The sequence below is a fragment of the Anomaloglossus baeobatrachus genome, chromosome 2 (assembly GCF_048569485.1).
Source record: "Anomaloglossus baeobatrachus isolate aAnoBae1 chromosome 2, aAnoBae1.hap1, whole genome shotgun sequence".
In the NCBI taxonomy this organism is placed as follows: Eukaryota; Metazoa; Chordata; class Amphibia; order Anura; family Aromobatidae; genus Anomaloglossus; species Anomaloglossus baeobatrachus.
Genome location: NC_134354.1, coordinates 109,407,947 through 109,426,933, shown reverse-complemented (window position 1 = coordinate 109,426,933; position 18,987 = coordinate 109,407,947). Strand labels below are relative to the sequence as shown.

The window sequence follows — 18,987 nt, the reverse complement described above, 5'->3', positions numbered from 1 at the left end:
GCGGTGCATACAGAGGTATATGTGTGTGCATTTATATTTTGGATGTGTAAATTCCTCACAGTCCAATCCCTTCAAGGGGTCAGAATTGGACAGGATTTACCCATCAAAGGACAACAAAACAGGTGTTGCAAACCTAGAAGTATTTTATAAAGTGAAAGTGCGGGTGCATCAATTACATATACTGTACTTGCTATACAGGTGAATGTCAGGAACTAAAACTGTATATCTTTCACATTGATTTATGTTGGAAATTAATTGAAAAAATCAGCACAATCTTTCTTTCTAATAGGACACAGTAGACTTGTTACAGGTTATCGGGGGACACCGCGGATCTTGTAAGGGTTAGGCTGTAATGTCATCTTATAGATGGCTTTTGTGTTGACTTCATTCACTCCTTCTGGTAGATGGAAGCTGAAAGATTGCATCAGAGTGCTGAAGAAGATAAAGAGCTCAAACCGAGCAAGCTGCTCTCCCAGACATACCCGAGAACCTGCATGTAGAAGAAATAAATTATACAGTAAGTGATACTATAGACCACAACAAAAAGGGAAATGAACAGAATGTCACTGCGCCAATAACTGGATCACTGATATCTAAACAGGATAGCCAAAGAATGTGAATGGTTACAAGACATACACTAGTTCTGCATTGTAGCAAGTTGCACACCTATATACACTGTAGATCATATAAGAAGTAAATAATGATGGTTCTTGTTGAATGATTGCAAGTAGATTTATTGACAAGGCTAAGGAATTAATCCAGGGAGAATATTTGAAAACTGTATAATTTTTCAGTAAACAAAGAATAAACTTTTTTGATGAAACTGAAATACTCCTGTCCAAAAGGTATGTCAAAATGGACTACTTCTCCTCCCTTTATCAGCCACTTTAACGGGAATCTGACATCAGGTTTTTGCTATGTAGTCTGAAGAAAGCATGCTGTAGGAGTTAACACACAGATTTCAGTATTACATATTTTATCAGAGTGTGTGCTGTTTGCCTGCACTGATTGTTTTAGCTTCAGGAGATTCTCATTGCCGGACTAGGTCAGCTAGTCTGGCACGCCTGCCTCCTGCTGTGATTAGCAGCTCACTTTCTTTAGACATTGTAAATAAACAGCTTTATGTGGTCAGGGGCAGCATTCTCAGCTCTGCTGTATTGCTAAATCTAAAAACCGCTGTGCTGAGATAATCTTATATACAGTACAGACCAAAAGTTTGGACACACCTTCTCATTCAAAGAGTTTTCTTTATTTTCATGACTGAAAATTATAGATTCACATTGAAGGAATCAAAACTATGAATTAAAGGGTACTTTACACACTGCGACATCGCTAGTGATCTCATTAGCGATGTGAAATTCTAGATTGCAAGTGCGATCTTTCGGGATCGCACATAGGTCATTTAACGCATGTGCGATCCCGAAAGATCGCACTTGCGATCTAGAATTTCACATCGCTAATGAGATCGCTAGCGATGTCGCAGTGTGTAAAGTACCCTTAACTCATGTGGAATGAAATACTTAACAAAAAAGTGTGAAACAATAGAAAATATGTCTTATATTCTAGGTTCTTCAAACTAGCCACCTTTTGCATTGATTACTGCTTTGCACACTCTTGGCATTCTCTTGATGAGCTTCAAGAGGTAGTCACCGGAAATGGTTTTTCAACAGTCTTGAAGGAGTTCCCAGAGATGCTTAGCACTTGTTGGCCCTTTTGCCTTCACTCTGCGGTCCAGCTCACCCCAAACCATCTCGATTGGGTTCAAGACTGGTGACTGTGGAAGCCAGGTCATCTGGCGTAGCCCCCCATCACTATCCTTCTTAGTCAAATAGCCCTTACACAGCTTGCAGGTGTGTTTCGGGTCATTGTCCTGTTGAAAAAAAAATGATGATCCAACTAAACGCAAACCGGATGGAATAGCACACCGCTGCAAGATGCTGTGGTAGCCATGCTGGTTCAGTATGCCTTCAATTTTCAATAAATCCCCAACAGTGTCACCAGCAAAGCACCCCCACACCATCACACCTCCTCCTCCTCCATGCTTCACGGTGGGAATCAGCCATGTTGAGACCATCCGTTCACCTTTTCTACAAAGACACGGTGGTTGGATCCAAAGAGCTCAAATTTGGACTCATCAGACCAAAGCACAGATTTCCACTGGTCTAATGTCCATTCCTTGTGTTCTTTAGCCCAAACAAGTCTCTTCTGCTTGTTGCCTGTCCTTAGCAGTGGTTTCCTAGCAGCTATTTTGCCATGAAGGCTGCTGCACAAAGTCTCCTCTTAATAGTTGTTCTAGAGATGTGTCTGCTGATAGAACTCTGTGTGGCATTGACCTGGTCTCTAATCTGAGCTGCTGTTAACCTGCAATTTCTGAGGCTGCTGACTCGGATAAACATATCCTCCGCAGCAGAGGTGACTCTTGGTCTTCCTTTCCTGGGGCGGTCCTCATTTGAGCCAGTTTCTTTGTAGTGTTTGATGGTTTTTGTCACTGCACTTGAGGACACTTTCAAAGTTTTCCCAATTTTTAGGACTGACTGACCTTAATTTCTTAAAGTAATGATGGCCACTTGTTTTTCTTTACTTAGTTGCTTTTTTCTTGCTATAATGCAAATTCTAACAGTCTGTGTATCCAACAGACTTCTGCACAACACAACTGATGGTCCCAACCCCATTTATAAGGCAAGAAATCCCACTTATGAACCCTGACGGGGCACACCTGTGAAGTGAAAACCATTTCCGGTGACTAACTCTTGAAGCTCATCAAGAGAATGCCAAGAGTGTGTAAAGCAGTAATCAAAGCAAAAGGTGGCTACTTTGAAGAACCTAGAATATGACATATTTTCAGTTGTTTCACACTTTTTTGTTAAGTATTTCATTCCACATGTGTTAATTCATAGTTTTGATGCCTTCAATGTGAATCTACAATTTTCAGAGTCATGAAAATAAAGAAAACTCTTTGAATGAGGTGTGTCCAAACTTTTGGTCTGTAATGTATGTGCCCCTGCTATGTGCTGTGTAATGGCCATACAGGGACATGGTCTGATCATACCACATCTCATGGGATTATGGCTGATTCTTTTTGTGAGGTAAAGCATTTTTCCCATTTTTAAAAATGTTTTATCTCAAAAAAAGATTTGTGATTGTGTGCTGTAATGCCTGTATACTTTCTTACTTCCTCACCACGCTAGGAGATATGATATGTTCAGAACATGTCCCTGTACAGTCAGACACAGCCATTACACAGTACATAGCAGGAATATAAGATTCTTAGCACAGAAAAATAATGTGAACATCCAATTGTGGAAATTATTGTTGTTCCAAGATCTATTGATTAATATTAACTTTGTTCTTGGGAAAACCCATTTAATGAAAGCTAAGCTGCATCTTTTCTCTTCCCCAGACATGCGAGTCCTTTGCACACAGAGAGAGGCAAGTTAGAAGTGCTATGGTCCAGGGGCAGACACGTACGGAGGGGGCCCCTGTGCAAGAACACTGTTAGACCAATGGTATGTCCACCTCTTCTACGGTCCATCCATAAGGCCATCCTGTCTAAACTGGATGGTATTTAAATATACAGTGCCTTGCGAAAGTAGTCGGCCCCCTTGAATTTTTCAACCTTTTCCCACATTTCAGGCTTCAAACAAAGATTAAAATTTTACATTTTATGGTGAAGAATCAACAACAAGTGAGACACAATTGTGAAGTTGAACGAAATGTATTGCTTATTTTAATCTTTTATAAAAAATAAAATGAAAAGTGTGGTGTGCAATATTATTCGTCCACTTTAAGTTAATACTTTGTAGCGCCACCTTTTGCTGCGGTTACAGCTGCAGGTCGCTTGGGGTATGTCTCTATCAGTCTTGCACATCGAGAGACTGAAATTCTTGCCCATTCTTCCTTTGTAAACAGCTGGAGCTGAGTGAGATTGGATGGAGAGCGTTTGTGAACAGCAGTTTTCAGTTCTTTCCACAGATTTTCGATTGGACTTAAGCTGGGTTCACACATAGCGACAGCAACAACGACGTCGCTGTTACGCCACCATTTTCTGTGACGTAACAGCGACCTTGTAAGTCGCTGTTATGATCGCTGCTTAGCTGTCAAACACAGCAGAAGCAGCAGCGATCATAACGACATGCGTCGCTGTGCTACATGTGCAGAGAGCAGGGAGTCGCGCACACTGCTTAGCGCTGGCTCCCTGCACTCCTAGCTACAGTACACATCGGGTTAATTACCCGATGTGTACTGCAGCTACATGTGCAGAGAGCAGGGAGCCGGAACTGGCAGCGAGAGCGGCGGACGCTGGTAACAAAGGTAAATATCGGGTAACCAGGGAAAGGTCTTCCCTTGGTTACCCGATGTTTACCGTGGTTACAGCTTACCGCAGCTGCCAGATGCCGGCTCCTGCTCCCTGCTCGCTTCATTTCGTCGCTCTCTCGCTGTCACACACAGCGATGTGTGCGTCACAGCGGGAGAGCGACGACCAGAAAATGAAGCTGGACATTCAGCAACGAGCGGCGACCTCACAGCAGGGGCCAGGTCATTGCTGGATGTCACACACAGCGACAGCGACAGGACGTCGCTGCAACGTCACAGAAAATGGTGACGTAGCAGCGACGTCGTTGTCTTCGTCGCTGTGTGTGACACCACCCTTAGGTCTGGACTTTGACTTGACCATTTTAACACCTGGATACGTTTATTTGTGAACCATCCATTGTAGATTTTGCTTTATGTTTGGGATCATTGTCTTGTTGGAAGACAAATCTCTGTCCCAGTCTCAGGTCTTTTGCAGACTCCAATAGGTTTTCTTCAAGAATGGTCCTGTATTTGGCTCCATCCATCTTCCCATCAATTTTAACCATCTTCCCTGTCCCTGCTGAAGAAAAGCAGGCCCAAACCATGATGCTGCCACCACCACGTTTGACAGTGGGGATGGTGTGTTCAGGGTGATGAGCCGTGTTGCTTTTACGCCAAACATATCGTTTATCTTTGTGCCCAAAAAGTTCTATTTTGGTTTCATCTGACCAGAGCACCTTCTTCCACATGTTTGGTGTCTCCCAGGTGGCTTGTGGCAAACTTTAAACAACAGTTTATATGGATATGTTTGAGAAATGGCTTTCTCCTTGCCACTCTTCCATAAAGCCCATATTTGTGCAGTGTACGACTGATGGTTGTCCTGTGGACAGACTCTCCCACCTCAGCTGTAGATCTCTGCAGTTTATTCAGAGTGATCTGGGCCTCTTGGCTGCATCTCTGATCAGTCGTCTTCTTGTTTGAGATTAAATTTTTGAGGGACGACCGGGTCTTGGTAGATTTGCAGTGGTATGATACTCCTTCCATATTAATATGATCGCTTGCACAGTGCTCCTTGGGATGTGTAAAGTTTTGGAAATCTTTTTGCAACCAAATCCGGCTTTAAACTTCTCCACAACAGTATCACGGACGTGCCTGTTGTGTCCCTTGGTCTTCATGATGCTCTCTTCTGCTTTAAACAAAACACTGAGACTATCACAGAGCAGGTGCATTTATACGGAGACTTTATTACACACAGGTGTATTGTATTTATCATCATCAGTCATTTAGGACAACATTGGATCATTCAGAGATCCTCAATGAACTTCTGGAGTGAGTTTGCTGCACTGAAAGTAAAGGGGACAAATAATATTGCACGCCCCAATTTTCATTTTTATTTTTTTCAAAAATTTAAAATAAGCAATAAATATCGTTCAACATCACAATTGTGTCCCACTTGTTGTTGATTCTTCACCATAACATTTACATTTTTTATCTTTATGTTTGAAGCCTGAAATGTGGGAAAAGGTTGAAAAATTCAAGGGGGCTGAACACTTTCGCAAGGCACTGTACTTTTATATATATTTATAAATAAATCAAAATCTGTTAACTAAGTAGCTCTCATGTTTATTTGTGTAGCAATAAGCAATGTAGCAACGCGTTTCGAAATACTATACGTACTACTTCTTCCCTGACGAAGGAGTACGCATAGTATTTCGAAACGCGTTGGTTTTTGGATACCTGCGTGAGCTCGTAGTGCTCACTGTCTAACTTTGTGACGTCACAAGTGCTGTACACGCGACTCCTGTACAGCTGAGACACCACCGGCCGGGGTGCTCCGGCTTGTATCGCATTCTTTTTTGCCACCCGCCCTGCGTATTTCCCTGTGGTGAAAGTTAACCTTTCAACCCAGCCACTCCAGGGAACTTCAGCATTACTGATAGCCGCGCGGACCACCTGCCGAATCCACCTGCAGCCTTGAATTCTGTGTATTCTGAGTAAGTTATTATCACACTGTTTGGCCCTGTAGGGAGTTAGGCTTTGTGCACACAGTGCGTTTTTCGCGGCGTTTTTGCGCGTTTTTCGGGTGCGTTTTTGGCCTCAAAACTGCATGACTTTGCTTCCCCAGCAATGTCTATGAGTTTTCATTTTTGCTGTTCGCACACAACTTTTTTTTTAAGCTGCGTTTTATAGCTTAAAAAAAAAAAATGGACATGTCAATTCTTTCCTGCATTTTTCTGCGTTTTCCCCCCATGCAATGCATTGGAAAAACACAGAAAAACGCAGAGATCAAAAACGCAGCCAAAAACGCACCAAATCGCGGTAAAAATGCATGCGTTTTTTGCTGCGTTTTTTGCTGTGTTTTTTGCTGCGTTTTTTGCCGCGGGTGCGTTTTTGCGGCTAAAAACTCACAAAAACGCAGCGTCAAAAAAACGCAGCGTGTGCACATAGCCTTAATGAAGTAGTGTTATTAACACTCTTTGAACACCCTGCACCAAGTGTTTCCTGTTTTAGCAGTATTGTAGGTGATTCAGTGGATGCGCGGTGTTCTATATTCTATCTTCTCTACATTGCAATCTATATTTATTTATATTTGTACCTTAAGGCTATGTGTCCACGGGACAATGTATCTGCGGATTTTTCTGCATCAAAATCCGCAGCTTTCCCGCAAAATCCGCACCTTTTCATAGGTGCGGATTTGCCGCGGATTTACCTCGGAATTGCCGCGGATTTTTTTTTTTTTTTTTTTTTCCAATTTTAAAGCCAAAATCCGGAAGAAAATCCGCAACAATAATTGACAAGTTGCAGATTTTTCCGGACAAAAATCCGCACGATTTCCACTGCGGAAAAATCCGCAGCGTGGACACAGCATTTCCCAAATGCCATAGAAATGGCTGGGGAGTAGCTGTGCTGCAGATTTTCGGGAAATCCGGGGCTTTTCCGCGAGAAATCCGCAGCAAAATCCGCGCATTTTCCGCAGCGTGGGCACATAGCCTAAATGTTTGCGTGACAGACCAGTTTAGATCTTTCAAATACAAGGATTAACTATTCTTACCTCCGGAGAATGGCATGAAAGCTTCATTCATCAAAAAATTCCCATCAATGTCTAAGAAATTCTGAGGATTGAACCGATTGGGGTCTTTCCAGCATTGTGGATCATAAAGCACAGAGTCCAAATTGGCCAAAACCATTGTATCCTTATAGGAGACAAATATATGTAACAAAAGAGGATTAAATAACTTACAGTATCAGTGACAGAAATCATGTTATATGAAGACACAGCGGTATTTTTCATCACAATGCTTACCTTCTGCAGTGAGTAGTTACGAACTCTTAAATCTTTGATGCAAGTCCTTGGAATTCCCACAGCTGCAATATTCGCATAACGTAGAATTTCATGAATCACTGCATTAGTGTACGGAAGATGCTTTCGGTCTTCATAGCAAACCTGGGATCCATTAAGTACACTCTCCAACTCTTTCTGTACAGTCTCTGTAACATAAGACAGCTAAAAGTAGCACATGCCATATTATAAGGGATTGCCTGGACATTAAATATTGATAGCATATCCTTTAGATAACTCATCAATATCAAATCAGTGGGGGTCAATCACCCGGGACCCCCACTAAGCACATTGGAGGACGTTTGTGAAAACCACAGCTCTGTTCAGTTATACATTTGGCCGCTGCCAAAGTTAATAAAACTGAGTTGGCATTGATGACTTATCTTAAAAAGGTATTGCCCAGTAGCTACAAGTGTGCAGTCACCCTGTGTGACTGCAGACTTGTAAATCTTCAATGAGAGCATTCTCTGGAACCGGGAGCGTGCAACCATGTAACAGGAAGTATACAATATTCAATCTTCTGCCCACATTCCGAATAGATGCATCCATTCTGGTTACAGTCTAGTTGACACGTGACCACATCATGTATGCAAAATACATACTGTCAAAAGCCTGCCACTCCCGGTTCTGACATCGGAGATCTTTTCAGCAAGCAGTGTGAAGAGCGCTAGTCATTGTCGGGAATTGAAAAACATGCTCTGTTATATCGCTTCAGACTGGTGTCTTTGTAGCGCCCCTGAAGCATCAGGGAGCTACAAGGTACTCCATCCCCACCAGGATGCAGGGCCTACCCCCAGGGACCTAGAAGACCAGTGTCGGTAACAGCAAAAACATTCCAGTTAATCCCTGTTTTAACCCCCAAATTCCCCATAGACTGGTGGCAGACTAGGGTTGGACCTAATGGGAGGCCACTTAGAGGTGGAGCCAATCCAGTCTACTAGACGACTAGGTGGGAGGGGCAGACATTGGACAGTCAGAGAAAGACAGTTGAGTTGAGAAAGTCGTCAGTGATGGACGGACGGAGAGCGAGTGAAGCACTGACAGGAGTGTGACGGTGACCTGAGGGCCCAGGCGTTTGGTTGCCGGTGGAGTACAGTGGAGTGCTCCCGGAACCATAGCACCGATGGGGTACAGAATCCTAGGTCAGGCAAACGCTTCAGACCTGATAAAATCTGCACAGTGAGGGGACCATCAAGGACCTCACTGACCTTGAAGTTCGGGACTCAGTAGCAACAGGAGAACCGGGCAACAGGACCAGAGACTCTGACCCCACAGGGTTCACACTACCGTCATACGGACTACCGTTGAGAGAATACCAGGAGAGGACCCCGAGACGCTACAAACCACAAGGACCTACCAACCAAAGACAAGTGCAGAGGAAAGAAGCCACAAAGTCACTAAACTGGCACTGGAACTAAGGGGACCAGCCTTTCTCAGGTGACCAGTTTCCATCTGACTGTGAGTAAAGCAACAAGTTACACTGCAATCCCTTGTGTGGCCTATTTTCTTTCTGCACCCACCTGCTCACCTGTTCTCTGGGGTCTGGCCCTGCTTGCGGAGGACCCAACATCCAGGTTGCCACCAACACTAGCCCCAGTAGTGAGAACTGTGCAGCGGCGGCTCCATCCACATAGCTGCAAACCGCAAGTGGCGTCACGTATAAACTTTCATTTAATCTCCCCTGTAAATATACCTCTTTTAAAAAGCGTCCCCAGGACACGGAACCGGGCAACGGCCACCAAGTGACATTTCCCCAGCAATACACCGCCCGGGACCGAGTACCCCATAACCGTGGGCAACACATTTGCATACATACAGTATTAGCCCTTACAGAGTACGGCTGTATTATTTTATTTGTATAGTATGCAGTCATAGCAGCTTGCACCTGTTCACACTACTCTGTTTGTAGGTGCTGGTCACTTTGGGGGTTTTCTTGTAGTATACCTTTGGAGTTGGTGATTGTCTACATATCTGGCTGAGCACTCCTCCTATAATCAGCATAAGGGCTTTCTCCCACCAACATATAACTCAAACGAGTGCTATCCCGTATTTTATCACATAGCACTTGAACCAATGTTATACTATGGTACAGTGCCGATAAGCCCTTTTCTTCTCATGCCAACTTAGCCTAAAAAAAAAGGGGGGGGGGCTGCATGCTGTGATTTGCAGCACAATTCAGATAGCGGGCACCTGTTCAAGTGTATGAGTGGGAAGAACTCGTTGGATTGCACTTGGATGACATTGGAGTGCAGTCCAATTAACTCAGAATCACAGAATGGAGTGTATGATCCAAATGTTATTAGTCTTGCATGAGAAAATTGATGCTTCTGTGATCCCAGCCTAAAGCCTGCTTTACAAGTAACAATTTCTCGTGCAATCGCATTTGCGATCGCACCCGCCCCCATCGTTTGTGAGGCACGGGCAATTTCTTGCCCGTGTCGCACAAACTCGTAAACCCCCGTCACACATACTTACCTTCCAAACGACCTCGCTGTGGGCGGCGAACATCCACTTCCTGAAGGGGGAGGGACGTTCGGCGTCACAGCGACGTCACACAGCGGCCGGCCAATAGAAGCGGAGGGGCGGAGATGAGCGGGACCTAAACATCCCGCCCACCTCCTTCCTTCAGCATTGCCGGCAGGATGCAGGTAAGCTGTGTTCATTGTTCCCGGGGTGTCACACGGGTTGATGTGTGCTGCCTCGGGAACAATGAACAACCTCACGTTCGATTTTTTGAAAATGAACGACGTGTCAACGATGAAGGAGAAGGTATTTCTGCTCGTTCACCGTCGCACGTAGCTGTCACACGCTACAATATCACTAACGATGCCGGATGTGCGTCACTTACGACGTGACCCCGCCGACATCTCGTTAGATATATCGTAGTGTGTAAAGCCCGCTTAAGGCTAGTTTTCATTAGTGCTTGATCTGACCTGCTCCTTAAATTTGCAGACTTCTAATCTGGGAAAAGAATATTTGACAAATTTTAGGTTTAAACAGTCCAATCAAAGAAAGATCGCCTTGTCATGGCTGATGGGCTCTCATGAACTGGCCAATTTGTGCTCTAAGTACCTTCATTTTTAAGTATATTCCATATAGCAGTAATACAGTCCATATTTCATATGTTCAATGTTTACACATATTTAGCACTTACAAAGGATGCTGCCTTCATTTATTTGTATTTACTTCTGCTTTACTCACGCTGTATATCAGGAAAAGCCACCATGTACAGAAGACCCCACTGCAGCGAAATGGTAGTGGTCTCTGTTCCAGCCCCAAACAAGTCAGTGATAACCGCCAGCAGGTTTTCTTCATCAAATGTGGAGTCAGTGTAATCTCTGCTCTATAAAGAATAATAATATTATTATGATAGCAACACAGAAACTAAATATTTTGTTATACAACTTATACAGTAAAGATTTTACTTAGCATAAACGGGAATATATTACTTTTTCAATCTGGTCCAGGTAATAATCAATGACATCTTGAGGTTCTTCTGATGATCTTTTTTCCTTGTGAATTTCAATTTGTTTTTTTGAATATTCATTTAAATGGTTCATGTGTCGAAAGGAACCTTGATGTGGACCAGGTATATGCCTCATCAGCCAGGGAAAAGCATCATACAACTACAGAAAAGGAATTAGATATAGTATTCAACAACTGTTTTCCAAAGAAAAATCATGTACAAGAGAATAATGTCATCTGTTGTTGAAGAATATTGGAGCAGAAGAAATATCCAAGACAAGGTGCAAGACTAGTGGTAATTAGAGATGAGCGGATCAGGCAAAATTCGTATGTGGGTTTTTCTGGAAAGATTCTCAGAAAAGTTATTTTCTGCAATTTCAAGGGGTGGTCCAAAGCCAATAATGATTTTAATCCTAAAAGGCTATTTATTGTAATAATCCAATCTCTTTTGTAATACACTTCAATTAAGAAGTCCCTACCGTTCCCTCTCTACCAGTTTTTTTTTTTATCTACTTCCATTCTGATGACACTTTGTTTTAGAACCTCCAGTGCAAGCTGGCATGCTCATATGAGATGTCATTAGGAGACAGAGGCTACCAGCTCTGCAGCCTCTGTCCCTACCCTGAAACAAAGAGTCAACAGTGACATCCACTTCTGGAGCTGGGCTCTACTGAGTATGAATTGGTTGTCAATTCCAACATATTCTCTGTATAAGCTCCTTTGTCATTGTGCAATATTATTTTCAATGCACAGTGACAGTGCGCTCCCTCGCCAGCTCTAATGAGAAGTGATGAGCTGCCAAGAGAATGCTTTCTCAGTGTGCATTGTAAGGAGAGAATACAAATGGTCCCTGCTCGCCGCGTTCTCACTTTACAATGTGCACTGACAGTGTTCCTTCTTGCCAGTGTATCACTTCTCAGTAGAGCCAGTGAGGGAGCGCACTGTCACTATGCAGTGAAGATAATATGACAAAAGATGCTCATACTGAGAATATGTGATAAATGACAACCAATGCATGCTTAGTAGAGCAAGGATTTAGAGGGGAATATAAAAAAAGAGGGCAACAGTGTTTACATGCCCAAGTCACATAAACTAATGCACTAACAGGATGCAGCAGCCCACCTTGATAAAGGAGAAGGCAACCCAGTGGGAAAATACTGATCTCACAATCACTCACAACCTACCACTTCATAAGGGGATGATTGCTTATTATTACAATTACATAAGGATAATGCTTGTATCACACACAAGTGGTGCACAGTGTTTGGCTTACAGGGCATTAGTGACGTCCATACTATTAGATCAGGTGTCATGCAGCCAAGCCCCTCAATGTTGACCTTGTTAGACTCTTCATGACATCCGCCTTACATGTATGGCACAAGTCGGAAGTGGGTGTAAGGAGCAGGTTCGCCCCATACTCCGCAGATAATGGCTGTGTATTACAGATAGGACTTTCCTCTAACAATCATGTGAGTGGAGCTCTGCCCGCAATTGTTAACCTGTTAAATCCCAGTGTCAAACGCTGACAGCGGGATTTAACACTCAACTAGCATAGGAGTGTGCCACTTTAAGCTCACATCATGATCATGGGTCGTCAATGGAATTCTAAACGTCATATCCATCTCAAAATGGTATCAATAAAAACGTTTCGCCCCACAAAAAATAAGCCATCACATGGCTTCATCAACCAAACAATGACGTTACGGGTATTAGAAAATTGCAACACAATTCCCTCCCCCCATTTTTTTTTTTTTAACCTCAGCCCCTACCCCCTGATGAGGCTTTGTTTTAGGGTGGAGCAAAGGATGAGGCAGTGACTGCAGCCCCTACCCCCTGTTAAAGCTTCATTTCAGGGTGAGGCAGAGGATGTGGCAGTGACTGCAGCCCCTGCCCCCTGATGAAGCTTTGTTTCAATGTGGGGCAGAGGATGTGGCAGTGACTGCAGCCCCTGCCGCCTGATGATTTCCCATTTGAGTATCCCAGCATGCACTAGTTGTTCTCAAACAAAGCTTCATAAACGGAAATGGGTAAAAAAATATAAAGCAGTTAGTTTAGAGATGGAATGCTAGGCACTTTTTAAACTGTGTTAGAAAAGAGATTAGTTTATTACAATTAATAGATGGCCATTTAAGATTAAAATCAATATTCATTTCAGTATCCATAATTATGCTCTTAGGTCTCTCCAGACCCCAAGGCATAATAAATATACAAAACATCTCTTTATATTCACTGCACTGCTTCCACTCCAGCCTATCTGCTCCTCAGCATAATCCATCTCTTCTTCTGAATCTCGCTGGGAAACTTCTGTTTTGGGGTGTGAAAGGTCACAACATCACGCGCATGCGCAGAACCAGCCAGGTACTTATCAGAACCAAAAGTCCTGGTTCATTGTAAAAGGCCTGGAGATTTCAATGCCATCGGTGGGTAACAGAAAATTTGACGAGGACCAGATGGTTGATGGTATAATGTTTAAAATGTTTTTATGGAGGACATGTTCCTATTTAAACATAATTATACAGAATGTTTCTCATGCAATATTTTTTGGAAAAGTTTATTTGCATATTATATCTGACATCCTGTTGTACGATATTGTTAAATAAACACAGCTCAAACATAAAATGTTTTTATGGCACTTTATTTTTTGGAAAAATGTCATCCAGTGGCCACCATATTGCTGAATCTGCGCAAGAACGGATAATCAAAAAACAGCATTTTAGTGAAGGTGGGTTTTTGTATAATTAGAGTGTAATTGAATTCCACTTGAATTTATATTCTCATTTTTAGGGGCAATCTGAGAGCTCAGATGAGGGGGTAGGGGCATAATGTATAGATTAAAAATAAAGTTTGGAATTTTAAACTTTCCCCAATCAGTGTGTCCCTGTAACAATAAGACATGGTCCTAGTTTCTAGATAAACCCATGTCTGTCAGACATTTATGACATGACTGGTGGGTAGAGGATACCCCTTTAAGTGGAAAATTATTTATTTTTCTATAGCAAGATGTATTATGAAACGTATTATTACCCATGTGTATTATATTGATTTAACCATGTTGACATTTGCAGCAATTGTATTTTATATTTTACATGTCTATCAGTATTATGTTTTCTAAGGTACAATAGAAGATTTTGATAAAACAATACAGTGGAACCTCGGTATACGAGTAACTTGGTGTGCGAGTATTTCGCTATACGAGCAAAGCTTGCTGTAAATTTGTAACTCAGTTTACAAGCAAGCTTTGCCGTACGAGTAAATAATCACCGCACACACTTCCGATTCCGTACTTTCACCGCGCTCTGACCCGCTCTTGCAGTCCACACAAACACAACACATATTATGCTCACCTTACCCTCAGTTTCCTCGGCGGCCTCCTGGTTCTTGTAGTCCGCAGGTACAGTATGTGTATCCGGTAATCATCGTGATGATGCAGGAGCTTCCGCTGTCAGCTGCTTCTCAAAGGCAGTGCGTTGACCAATCAGAGGCAAGTGGTTCATGCCTTTGACGTCAGCTCTCTGGCCAATGGGAGGCAAGCGGCTCCCGCGTATGACGTCTCCTGTTGAAGCGCTGACTGCGGAAGCTCCTGCATTAGTCGCGATGTTACCGGATACATACCTTCGGACTACAAGAACGGCCCTTTAAAACCCAGTTTTTTCATTTATTTTTGTGTCCTTATATTGACTGGCTGACAATGTGATGTTACTGCCAAATATCCATCTGTTACTTATTGCTATTCCCTACAAGGACCAGGAGATTGCCGAGGGAATGGAGGGTAAGGTGAGAATAATATGTGTGTGTGTGTGTGTGTGTGTGTGTGTGTGTGTAATTGCACAATAGGGGACCAGGATGGGACATTGCACAAATTGTGGAACAAATTGTCTGAGCTGCAATTATTTCCTATGGGAAATTTTGCTTTGCTAGACGAGTAACTTGGTTTACAAGCACACTCCCAGAACGGATTGTTCTCGTAAACAAAGGTTCCACTGTATTATACTAATACAACAAGTAAAAGTCCTGTATGTGAAGAGTTGGATGATATCGGAGTCCTACTTGCTACAAGAAACTGATATGAGGCAAAATTATTTCTTTGTACCCCGTTTTAAGAAATATGAGAATAATTTATTATCTATGATAGTCACTGAAATAATCAAACTTTGTTTATGATCATGTTATGACTTACCCGGGCCCAGGATGAGCCAATGTTCTCCACAATATAATGGTAACTTTTTAGAAGGTCTTTAAATGTAATGTCATCAAAAGGAAAACGGTGTCCATAAACCAGAGCCGAGATTATGTTTGCCACAGAATGTTCAAGGATATAAGATGGATCAAATGGTTCTCCTAAATAAGTTGGCGAGTAGAAATAAAAGATCACTTACCGGTAAGTATTTTTTTTTCTTTTAAAAATTTAATTCCCTAATTACATTTATTGAATACCCCTTTTACCTATTGTCTGCTTCCCTCTTTCCTTGTAGATTATGGTAAGGGTCTTCGTTCCTGCTCTACCAGTCAGTTCCTCAGTCATGGTCATATACTTTTATAGTATGTACAGTATAATAAACCCAGTTTTCATCATGTACAACTTCTTGAAAAAAGGGCACGTTAAAATAATTATATGCATAATTTACCGCATTCATTAAAGGCTTGCTGGATCTAATATGTGTTGGAGTATACAACTGCAGGAGTGTTTTGTGTAGAGTAGACAGCAGATGGCGCTGTGTGAACTGTTGAAGTGTCTATCTCGTGTATTGTATAAAATATTGGACTGAGCTCCGGCGCTGGGTTATGGACTTGTCGCGGGTGGGGGCACAGAAACGGAAGGGGGGCTACTCGAGACGCTTGGATCCGGGATCGTGGCTGTGGCTCGAGTGGCAGCCGGATTCGGGACTCAGGCAGCAGCCCGTTGCCCCACACCTGAATAAAGGGGTTATTTACAGGGGAGAGTTTGTCAGCGACGCCACCCGTGGGTTGCGGTGATAGTTGGTGACACCGCCACTGCCTTGGTATGGGGTGCCCGGGGCTGATGGAGTGGGGCAGCAGGATGGTATCCCCCCCACAGGTAGGGGAGGTGTTGTCCCGGGGCCCAGATGTAGGTGGAGTGGAGTGCTGGGACGCAGTCTGCAGGCTGGACCGGATGTTACCGGTGTACTCACTGTTTTTGAATAAAGTCACACAGAGTCCAGATAGTAAACCAAGTGCCGGATACTGGTAGCCTCCGGAGGGGTGTGCTCGAGTCCCGCACACGGGTGAACAGAACAGGGGGCCTTCCTCCTGCACTCTAGTTTGGTGTCTCGTGTGTTGACTAGTCCGCATGGAGCGGGAAAAGTCCACTTCCGGTGTCCTTGCTGTGGGAGCTGTGGCCCGCGAGATCTGACCCTTGGGATTTTTGTAGGCACTTGCAGACACCCTATCCCCCGCGTTGGGCTTCCGTCTCACTCTATCTGGGCTACTAGTGGGACAAAACTTGGAATCTTGTCCCCTGCTGGTTAATTGGAAAGGTGCTTGCAGCTGTCCTCGCCCTGGGGTCCAGGTACCCAGACTGTGCACGGCCTCCGGACCGGATTCCCACTGTCGGCACTGGCGGGCTACAACCCTGCCCCGGTCCACTTAAGGTCTCCCGCAACTGGATCTCCGTCGCCTGTGGCCCTGCTCTGCTGTCTGCCACCTAGTCAGCTCAGATAGTCCGGTAGCTACAACCCCGACTACCACTTCACTCCTCTCACTTCCACTCTCTACTACGTTCTGTCTTGTTCCCTCCCCTAACACCTCAGGACCCCTAGGTGGGCGTTACCATCTTCCTGGCCCCACCCACTGGTGTGTCCCTATTGTCCTGGGGGGGTGACTAGGCTTTTGTGGCTGGTGTTTGTACCTGTGTGTGGGGTTTTGTTGGAAGGCCAAGGAGGAGGGAATCCTGCATCTGGACGATGAATGCAGTCTTCTGTGACAACCTGATTTTGTCAGGGCGTCATAGACTCACCATGGAATAACCCAGCCCTTCACCAATCAAATCTTGGAATAATAATATGTTCCACAATTGGATCTATTAAAAAAAATATATATTATAAGCAGGATACAAGTGCCTCAGTTTCTTCTATCACAGCTTCTATCAGCACCAGTGGTGTACGGCCAATGGCGGTGTGACGCCTCATGGCTGTGGGGTACTCGGTCCAGGGCATGTGGTGCGCAGGGGAAACAGTCATGGTCACGGCCGATGCCCAGTTCCATGACCCTGGGGGTCGCTCCGATAAAAAAAGGGTGAAAAATGAAAAAAAAAAAAGAAAAAAATAAAATAAAAGAGTTTTCGACTACGCCACTTGCGGTGTGCGGCCAGGTTATTGAAGCCGCCGCTGCAGGGTCCTGCTGGGGGCTGGTGGAGTAATGCAGCTTAGGTATTTTGGGGCCTCCGCAAGCAGGACTAGACTCCAGCAGTGGATGATGAAGGGATTATAGTAGGGAACAGTCAGTGTATGTGAACGCAGGCGAGAAGGAAACAGTCCACACCGATATTGCAGTTTCAACTAGCCTTTTTACTTTGGCTTGGTACCTGGACCCGCCGCTGCCGGTTTCAGGTGTTCCCGCTTCCCTTATTCTCCGTTCCAGCTGTGACCTGGGGTAGCTGTCCTCCGTGCACACTTGTTTGTATTGCGCTCCCGTAGCTTAGAGCTTCTGGGGGAGCCCCTCCATTTCAGTCTTGGTCCTATTGCAGGCAGTCTGGACTATTTAATAGGTGGACTTCTGTCCCTTGTCCCAGGTCCCCGCTTTTCTCCTGATGCTTCAGACTCTTCGGTAGGTGAGGGACCCTGGAGATCCCCTCACTTGGCAGATTTAACAGTTGACCATAAAGTGTCCCGCTGTCCTAGGGTCTGCACCCCGCCTTGTGCTGAGTTCTGTGAGCCTTGGTTCCAGACTTCCACAGGTGCCCCGTGGTCCCTGGAGTATTACACTTCCACAGGTAACTCACAGTTCCTGGAGTCCCGGTTCCTTACTCCACAGTCCTTGTCTCCTTTACAGCGTCTCATTCTTACTTTAAGTTAAACCTTTCCTTCTTTACTTCACTCCTCACTCTCTCACTCCTTCACTTCCAACTCCCTTCTCACAACTCTCAACTCTCTCCCGCCAACTGACCACTCGCCCCTCCCCTTGCTGGATCTCTCACTACAGATTGGGTGGCAACTAGCCAATAAGTGCTCATAACTTTTACCTGTCGCTAGCCAGTCTCCCAGTCTGGAATTGAGGTTATGTATGTGGCCTAAGGGTGCTGGTGTGTTGACTGACACGGATATTCCAGGGTTTGGGTTTCCACAGTTGACATTTTGTGGCACCTGAAACGTCAGGGGTGCTACAGCGGCAGGCCACATGACTGCTATGGGGCCATGGTCTGGAGGGGGCCCGTGGACCCCAGCATCTGCTTCAACTGGATAAGCGTCTGTGGGCATGCATCCAGCTGAAATGCATTGCGGCACAGAGACCAGTCGGGTCCCTACACTGTAATACTCGCTGATTAAGGAAATTAATATACACTGATCCCGACGCCCATAATTATGGGAATGGGAAGCAGTGAATAAAAGGAGTTGCTTCTAGAGGTATCACTGTGGCGTGACCCAGTCTGTGATCCCAGGCTCCACAACAAAAGGAGATTATGTAAAGGGAAATTTGTAAGTCTATGATCCGTGATGCCACCCGTGGTGTGCGGTGAGGTAATGGAACACCGATGCTGCCGGTCAGAGGATCCCTGGGGTGGTGGTGTGCAGCAAGATGGTGATTTTGTTGATGTACCGGTGTAATGGATTGGGAGTGACGGGTGCAGTCCACGGCTTGGACCAGGTGGTGCAGGAGTACTCACGGTATAAGGCAATAACTGACACGAGTCCAGAAATTAACCAAGTTGCTGG

At 44.4% G+C, this 18,987-nt stretch overlaps 1 protein-coding gene across 1 annotated transcript in view; it reads right to left on the bottom strand.

Annotated features, from left to right (window-relative positions):
• Positions 1 to 311: 311 nt before the first annotated feature.
• LOC142284451 (cytochrome P450 2J4-like) overlaps positions 312 to 18,987 on the bottom strand; it is a 37,011-nt gene continuing 18,335 nt past the window's right edge. Inside the window, exons 4-9 of the mRNA XM_075333198.1 lie at positions 15,276 to 15,436; positions 11,083 to 11,259; positions 10,835 to 10,976; positions 7,598 to 7,782; positions 7,346 to 7,487; positions 312 to 490 (exon numbers count right to left, since the gene is read on the bottom strand). Of these exons, the coding sequence (XP_075189313.1) occupies positions 312 to 490; positions 7,346 to 7,487; positions 7,598 to 7,782; positions 10,835 to 10,976; positions 11,083 to 11,259; positions 15,276 to 15,436 (986 nt within the window). The remainder of the gene's footprint in view (positions 491 to 7,345; positions 7,488 to 7,597; positions 7,783 to 10,834; positions 10,977 to 11,082; positions 11,260 to 15,275; positions 15,437 to 18,987) is intronic.